General features: G+C 52.6%; 1 protein-coding gene across 1 annotated transcript in view; it reads right to left on the bottom strand.

Moving 5' to 3' along the window:
* Nucleotides 1-8203, bottom strand: part of ppp1r16b (protein phosphatase 1, regulatory subunit 16B) — a 16037-nt gene extending 7834 nt beyond the window's left edge. The window contains 2 exon segments of the mRNA XM_067242008.1: nt 3925-3946; nt 7948-8203. Coding sequence (XP_067098109.1) covers nt 3925-3946; nt 7948-8203 — 278 coding nt within the window.
* Nucleotides 8204-8699: the final 496 nt, after the last annotated feature.

Here is an 8699-nt window from a genome sequence, read left to right as displayed (position 1 = left end):
AGAGAAAGAGAGAGGGGGAGTGAGGAAGTGACAGCGAGAGAGAGACAGACAGAGAGACAGAGAGAAAAAGGTATACGGTTGGTTGACATTTATTTCTATTAAATCCCGACCTGGTTATTCAAGATCACCCCCAGACCTTGTTGTGGGGATGTTTCATGTAGGAAGTTTGACAGAAAGAAAATAGTTCCTGCTTGAAATGACATCACAGCGTATGATGTCATAAGGGGGCTCATTCAACAGCGGCCCAGCAAGGGGCTAATCCGGGGTTGGATTATCCTGCGTTTTATCACTGGCCCCCTGCAGGCTGTTCCCTTGGTGGGAGGGGGGGGGGGGGGTGGGGGGGTGCTGCGTAAGATCTGAGCGGATTGGGACCTTGAGGGATGGAGTTATACATGCAGTTTCTTAAGACTACCCTCACCCCACCCCGTGGCTTTGTCCACTTTGTGATCGCTCTTCATCTCTCTCTTATCTATGACTCTCTCTCTTTCTATGACTCTCTCTATGACTCTCTCTCTTTCTATGACTCTCTCTATGACTCTCTCTCTTTCTATGACTCTCTCTATGACTCTCTCTCTTATCTATGACTCTCTCTCTTATCTATGACTCTCTCTCTTATCTATGACTCTCTCTCTTATCTATAACTCTCTCTCTTATCTATAACTCTCTCTTATCTATGACTCTCTCTCTGAGTCTCTATGACTCTCTCTCTTTCTATGACTCTCTCTCTTTCTATGACTCTCTCTCTTATCTATGACTCTCTCTCTCCTTTGCTCTTCCTCTCTGTCCATGTCACTCTCTCGATCTGTCTATCTATTGAATGTCTTACTGTTTCCATGGAAATAAGAGCTCATGTAATTGTCTGGGGACTCAAATTGAGTCGTGGGGGGGGCAGAGAGAAGAGGAGAAAGGTAGGAGGAGGAGAGGTCCTAACCACCTAACCACTCTCTCTCTCATAAGTATTCTAGAAGCTAGATCTTCCAAGATTATTCTAGAGCTCCCCTAGGGCGTTCTAGAACACTCTGGATAGTTTCCGGTGCTGCAGTGTCGGTCACTGCCGTGTGAGAGGCCCCTCGGTGCATCTCTCCGCCCGGCTCAGCCCGCCCAGCTCAGCCCGGGCCCTGGACAGACCGCGGTGACAGCAGGGAACCTGGGTGCCAGTGTGTGCCAGGCGGGCGAGGGGCGGGCAGGAGGGCAATCATAGGACGGGAGAGAGGGAGAGAGAGAGAGAGAGAGAGAGAGAGAGAGAGAGAGAGAGAGAGAGAGAGAGAGAGGGGGGGGGGGGGGGGGGGGAGAGAGAGGGGGAGAGGGTGAGAGAGAGAGAGAGAGAGAGAGAGAGAGGGAGGGGAGAGAGAGAGAGAGGGGGAGAGAGAGAGAGAGAGAGAGAGAGAGAGAGAGAGAGAGAGAGAGAGAGAGAGAGAGATGGAGGAGAAAGACGGTCCCTGTCTGAGGCCAGCTGAGGAATGTTAATGACTGGAGAGAGAGAGAGGGGGGGGGGGGGAGGAAAAGACAGAGAGGGAAATGAAGGGGAGAAAGAGGGAGAAATTAAGGAGGGGGGAGAAAAGGAGAAAAAGGAGGGACAAAGAAGGACAAAAATGAATAATGAGATGAGTGTCTGTAGGTACTGCATACACTGTAGGTGAAGACTTGCCCTCCACACACAGCAACACACACACTGCATTTACACACAGCAACAAAGTGCATGCAGATGGCTTAGGGAATTCTATGCAGCACAGAGAAGGTCATTAACCACTCAGGGAATTCAGACTCCTTTAGAAGTATCTCCTGGGGGCCTTTGTGCCAAGCTAACGCTAGGCTAACGCTAACGCTAGGCTAACGCTAACGCTAGGCTAACGCTAGGCTAACGCTAACGCTAGGCTTCCGCTAACGCCAGGCTTCCGCTGGCTTCCGCTAACTTACGTTAACGCTGAAATTTGCAAGAGCCAGGTTAACAGGTGATTTCAGGTTCCTTTTACTTTACTGGAAAAAGGTTCACCTCTAAAAACAATGGAGGGGAAGGCAGAACATGCCACTTCCTATAAAAAGAATAGGGTTTCAGTCTTATTTCTGCCACACACACAAAGCCATGTTCCCCGTCTCCTCCCCGCCCTCCCAGGGCTGTTTACCAGGCTGCCTGAGGGCTCTCATCCCTGGGGCTGCTCTGCCTGGGTGAGTCCTGGATCCCTCCTCCAGCCCCCTGCCTCCCTCCACCAGCGCCCTGCCTCCTCCTCCAGCCCCCTGCCTCCAGCCCCCTGCCTCCCTCCACCAGCGCCCTGCCTCCCTCCACCAGCCCCCTGCCTCCCTCCTCCAGCGCCCTGCCTCCCTCCTCCAGCCCCCTGCCTCCCTCCACCAGCCCCCTGCCTCCCTCCTCCAGCCCCCTGCCTCCCTCCACCAGCCCCCTGCCTCCCTCCACCAGCCCCCTGCCTCCCTCCACCAGCCCCCTGCCTCCCTCCACCAGCGCCCTGCCTCCTCCTCCAGCCCCCTGCCTCCCTCCACCAGCCCCCCTGCCTCCCTCCTCCAGCCCCCTGCCTCCCTCCTCCAGCCCCCTGCCTCCCTCCACCAGCCCCCTGCCTCCCTCCACCAGCGCCCTGCCTCCCTCCTCCAGCCCCCTGCCTCCCTCCACCAGCCCCCTGCCTCCCTCCACCAGCCCACTGCCTCCCTCCACCAGCGCCCTGCCTCCCTCCTCCAGCCCCCTGCCTCCCTCCACCAGCGCCCTGCCTCCCTCCTCCAGCCCCTGCCTCCCTCCACCAGCCCCCTGCCTCCCTCCTCCTGCCTGCCTCAAACAGCTAACGACTGAGTGATGTTCTGCATGTTGTTTCTTTCTGTCCTCCAGAGGCTAGTTGTGACAGGGCGGGGCGGCTCTCCTCTCTCCTCTCTAAATAGAACTGGGAACGTAGTCGACACTGTGGAGTCAAAGACTGGGTTTTAAGCATCAACACAAAAGTGATAATTTTCTCTCTTTGCAGAAGAGCAGCAATTAGCATGCTGGGTGTTGTGTTGCTAAACCCTGCCCTCCCCACAGCTGACAACCACAGGAAGAGAGATGCTACTGAAATAGCACAGGGTGGGTTTGTTTTATGTCAAACTTCACCCTAACGGAGCTTAACAGCAGGGTTATTTACATGTACATTTTAAGTGGTGGTATCTGGGATTGATTTCCAATCCATTCCTGAAAGGTAGTGGATTTCTACCCCTTAGGATGAGGACAGGGGGGTTCCTACAAGTCAGGTCTGTGTCTTATATGATATTGTTATTACTGCAGACCAAGATGAATAAGTGTCTGCTAAATGAACATTTATAATTGTTATGTATCGATCAGTAAACTAAAAGCGATTTAGAGTGTACTTGATTTATCTAACGGTTAGCATTTGGGGTACTTGTCCATTGATAGTGTGGAAGAAATTGGGATTTCCTGTGTGCTTACATTAATCACTAATCAATAGAACTAGTGATTGGATACTAGTTACTACGTTTATCATGTAAGCTTGCTATTAATAACAGTATATTGTGTCTATGTGTCAGGTTAATAGATGTTCGGGGTCAGGAGAAAGTACTGGCTAAACGGTCCTTGTCATGACTACAAGGAGAGCTCCAACTATGAACTCTCTAGTGTGAGAGTTGTCATGTGTTGGGAGCAGTGAATCTTTCCCTGAGACTGTTGTAACGTCATTCCTGCCTGACTGTCACAATCTATGTTTACATTCTTGTGCCCTATTAAAGAGGGTCCTTCGGCTTTCGGAGCTGGGAGAGACCTGGTTGAGACCTAAGCTTGGTGTTGTGTTGTCATTTATGGTCAGAAGACTGGTTCTCTCCCAATCTGCAGATCGATAAATACGTATTAAAATCCAGAACTCAACTGAACTTAGTCACTCCGTTTATGAAGAGACGGACAAACACTTTCTTCATCAATAGTGTTCTGTGTTAGTCTTACTCTTATAGAGAAACTGGACTCATGCATGTCTGGGTCCAACACATTGGTTGTGTTGCCTGCTTATTAGGCCTAATTGAGTAACAAAATGTCCCACAATGCACTTGACTAGGAGGCTATCATTTCAGTCCAGGAAACCATGCATTCACGCTTGTTTCACAAGAGATTTAGGCAACAAATACTCTGAAACCAAAGCAATCAAAAGAATATCAATGGGTGAGACAAGTCTGGTGATTATCCATGAGCCTTGGTGTATTTAGTGATCATCATGTACATAGACAAGCGGTCAGCTTTGGCTAACAATGTATTACCGTGGAGGGCAAGATTAGCTAAATTTGGCCTCTTAAGCGGTTTTAATGTCGACATGGTTGGGAGTCATTAAGTATAATTTCACTGGATTAAAGAGATTTTGTAAAAATAAATAAAAAATAAATAAAAAAAAAACGATAATCTTTTGACCAATTTACGGTTCTGTTGCTAAAGGTGACAAGTCACCTTGTGACATGGTCCCATGCAATACGGTATTGTCTCAACCTTGACAGCTATATTCTATATTCAACCTGGTTGTTAATCAGTGATACTGAAATTAATTTTGGGTGAATTTGATTGAACTCTCGTTTAGCATTTCGAGTGTTTCTGCATTTATGAGGTAGCTTCAGTTGAGTGTCTGTACATCCAGCCCACTCACGGCTGGCACAACCCAACGATGATCATTCCCTTTTTGGAAACTGAGATGAAATGGTTCTTATCCAGTGATGAGATTATCTATGAGAGCTGATTGAGTTTTGGGATGGGGGATTGGGGTCAGTGCACACCATCCATTGCACACAGTTTAACTTTTCCCCTCTCTTCAACTCTCCCTCTCCCTCCCTCCCTCTCTCCCCCTCTCCCTCTCTCTTCCTCTATCCCACTCTCACCCTCTCTGTCACCATCCATCTCACTCACTGTATCTCATTCTTTCTTTATCACTGTCTTTCAAAAAGCTCTTCTACTAAACTTCTTCAAATCCGTCCCGTGGTAAAGCCTGGCGCCTCTAGCTCACTAAACCGAAGCCTTCTGTTGATGTCTGATGGGCTGATGGACCAGTTCACCCGGAACCGAACCGCCAGTTACCTCAGTGCAAACCGATCTTTGATCTGACGTGGTTTCTGCTGCACTCTACTATGTAATACTGTAGTTGAGATGTTATTGTTGCACTTTACTTCATTATTAGCTATCGCTGCACCGTCGTAGCTAGCTGAGATGCGGTTACTTTGCTAAATCGTAACCATGTGTGGACCAAACTACTGAAATGACTGCATCTTTGATCTTCGGCTTAATCTTTTTCTATATTCACAGTCATCTGAATGTTGTTTTGGATTAAAGCGTCCCTTGTATCTGCATGTCCTACACAACGACAGCGTGTCTGTGGAAACTGAAACTGGTCTTTTCCAGAATACTCTGGGGCAGTGTGGGAGCCTGCTACACACACACACACACACACGTCATGCTTGTCTCTCAGATGATGAGGCACTGAGAAGGAATGAGAACACATCAGTCTCAATGAGAGAGACAGGGAGGGAGACAGGGATGGAGACAGGGATGGGATGGAGGGAGGGAGGGACAGGGAGGGAGGGAGGGACAGGGAGGGACAGGGAGGGAGTGCAGGAGAAAGAGAGAGATGGATAGACAGAGCTAGACAAAAGATAAATAAACAGGAGGCAGGGGGGGACAGACCGAGCATTGGAAAGATAGAGAGTGTGAGAGAAACTGAGATACCGGAGATGACAGCCTCTCTCCCAGGACCCAGCCTCTCTCCCAGGACCCAGCCTCTCTCCCAGGACACAGCCTCTCTCCCAGGACACAGCCTCTCTCCCAGGACACAGCCTCTCTCCCAGGACACAGCCTCTCTCCCAGGACACAGCCTCTCTCCCAGGACACAGCCTCTCTCCCAGGACACAGCCTCTCTCCCAGGACACAGCCTCTCTCCCAGGACCCAGCCTCTCTCCCAGGACCCAGCCTCTCTCCCAGGACCCAGCCTCTTTCCCAGGACCCAGCCTCTCTCCCAGGACACAGCCTCTCTCCCAGGACACAGCCTCTCTCCCAGGACCCAGCCTCTCTCCCAGGACCCAGCCTCTCTCCCAGGACCCAGCCTCTCTCCCAGGACACAGCCTCTCTCCCAGGACACAGCCTCTCTCCCAGGACACAGCCTCTCTCCCAGGACCCAGTCTCTCTCACAGGACACAGCCTCTCTCCCAGGACCCAGCCTCTCTCCCAGGACCCAGCCTCTCTCCCAGGACCCAGCCTCTCTCCCAGGACCCAGCCTCTCTCCCAGGACCCAGCCTCTCTCCCAGGACACAGCCTCTCTCCCAGGACCCAGCCTCTCTCCCAGGACCCAGTCTCTCTCACAGGACACAGCCTCTCTCCCAGGACCCAGCCTCTCTCCCAGGACCCAGCCTCTCTCCCAGGACCCAGCCTCTCTCCCAGGACACAGCCTCTCTCCCAGGACCCAGCCTCTCTCCCAGGACCCAGCCTCTCTCCCAGGACCCAGCCTCTCTCCCAGGACACAGCCTCTCTCCCAGGACCCAGCCTCTCTCCCAGGACCCAGCCTCTCTCCCAGGACACAGCCTCTCTCCCAGGACACAGCCTCTCTCCCCTGATGTAGACTGTCCCATAATCACAGTCAGCACACAGGAAGCAGGGCCTCCAGAACACCTGCTCCCCCCGCCCACACACACACACACACAACCCGAACATCACTCTGGATAAAAGCATCTGCTAAATGAGTATTTGTGAAAAGACACATTTACACAAAGCAACAGACATACAGGGATACCAGGCATGGTGCAACAATAACATATAAATACAATATTACACAGTCTAGTGACTCTTGAGAGATGCAGGAACTCTGTGATTGATTAAGCTTGCCTGCCACAGAAGTTAAACGCTCAAATTCCGTAATGACTACTGTGATGCCGAGAAGGTATACACACACGCACGCACGCACACACACACACACACACGCAGCCCTGCAGCCAGCCTATGAACAAATTTAACAACGCCTGAATGAATTACAGGAACTGTCCCTCGGAAGCCAATCAAACACGCAGCGAGAGAGGAGAGGAGAGCACCAATCAGATTCTGGAAGGAGTCAGACTGAGGTCAAGTTAATTCTTATCTTTTCCTCTTCTCCTCTAACCACCTCTCCTCCCCTCCTCTCCTGACAACCTCTCCTCCCTCCTCCCCTCATCCCCTGACAACCTCTCCCCCCCCCCACCTCTCCTCCCCCCACCCCCGAGGTCTGTTCAGTAGATTTTGGGGGCAGAGGAGAGATTAAGAGAATCCTGATCTAGCCAGCTGCCTCTAGACCTCACTGTATATCTCTGTTTATTTATCCATCACTCCCTCTCTCTCACCCTCTCCCCCCCCCCCCTCTCTCTCTCTCCTTCCCATGTTATCTCCCCCTGCAGACTCTGTAACAACAACAACATAGTACACACACACACACACACACAGCCATACATGCACACAGAGACACATGATCATAGACACACACACATACAGGAAGAAGCATTGTTATGATTAACATGGAAACAGGTGAGCGAAGGGAGGAAAACATGGAGGTGTTGGTGAGACTGTGTGTGTGTGTGTGTGTGTGCACGCATGAGAGAGAAAGTGTGTATGGGTGTCTTCTTGTGTATATCTGCATGTGTGCATGACCATGTGTGTGTGTGTGTGGTTTACATTTACATTTAGTCATTTAGCAGACGCTCTTATCCAGAGCGACTTACAGTAAGTACAGGGACATTCCCCCCGAGGCAAGTAGGGTGAAGTGCCTTGCCCAAGGACACAACGTCATTTTGCATGACCGGGAATCGAACTGGCAACCTTCGGATTACTAGCCCGATTCCCTAACCGCTCAGCCATCTGACTCCGGTGAGTCAGATGGCATGGAACGGTGGCTGCCATGCGTATGTCTGCATGTGTGTGTGTGTGTGTGGTTGCCATGCGTATGTCTGCATGTGTGTGTGTGTGTGTCCTACCCTCCTCCGGGTCGTTGCGTGCCGAGGCCTCCAGCAACGCCACGCTGGCAGCGAACGACACGTGTTTCCTCCGCTCGGCCGCCGCCTGGTTCCTCTTCCTGTCAGCGCGCCGCTTCCTGCTCTGCATGTCCTTCTCGTACAGCGCCCACCTCTTCAGCTGCTGGCTCCGCCTCTTCTGCGCCGCACGGAGACGCTCCAGGCTGGGAGCCTTGTCCAGCTGCTGCAGCTCAGACAGCAGCTCCTGGTGGCTGGCCATGGTGCCGGGGGGGGCGGGGCGCTAGGGGAGGAAGGAGGGGGGGGGGGGGCAGGAGTGGGCGGGGGAGTTAGGTAAGGATGGGGGAGAGGGAGGGGGACAGGGGGGATGTGGGGTTAGGTGAGGGAGGGGGAAGGGAGGGAGGGGGGAGTTAGGTGAGGGAGGGGGGAGGAGTCCTAGCGTGGGCTGCAGCGTCGGCCGTGTCCTCCTCCCATCATGCTTAGCGGCCCCTGCTGTGTCCGTCTGTAGGAAGGGGAGAGACAGGGAGGAGAGAGAGGGAGAGAGAGGGAGGGGGAGGAGAGAGGGAGGAGAGAGAGGGAGGGGGAGGAGAGAGGGAGGGAGGGGGGGAGGAGAGAGAGGGAGGAGAGAGAGGGAGGGGGAGGAGAGAGGGAGGTGGAGGAAAGAGAGGGGGAGGAGAGAGAGGGAGGTGGAGGAAAGAGAGGGGGAGGAGAGAGAGGGAGGTGGAGGAGAGGGAGGAAAAGGAAGGGAGAAAGAGGAC

Source organism: Osmerus mordax, chromosome 1 (assembly GCF_038355195.1).
Source record: "Osmerus mordax isolate fOsmMor3 chromosome 1, fOsmMor3.pri, whole genome shotgun sequence".
Taxonomy (NCBI): Eukaryota; Metazoa; Chordata; class Actinopteri; order Osmeriformes; family Osmeridae; genus Osmerus; species Osmerus mordax.
The sequence above is the reverse complement of the archived record's forward strand: the minus strand, read 5'-3'. Positions and strand labels throughout refer to the sequence as shown.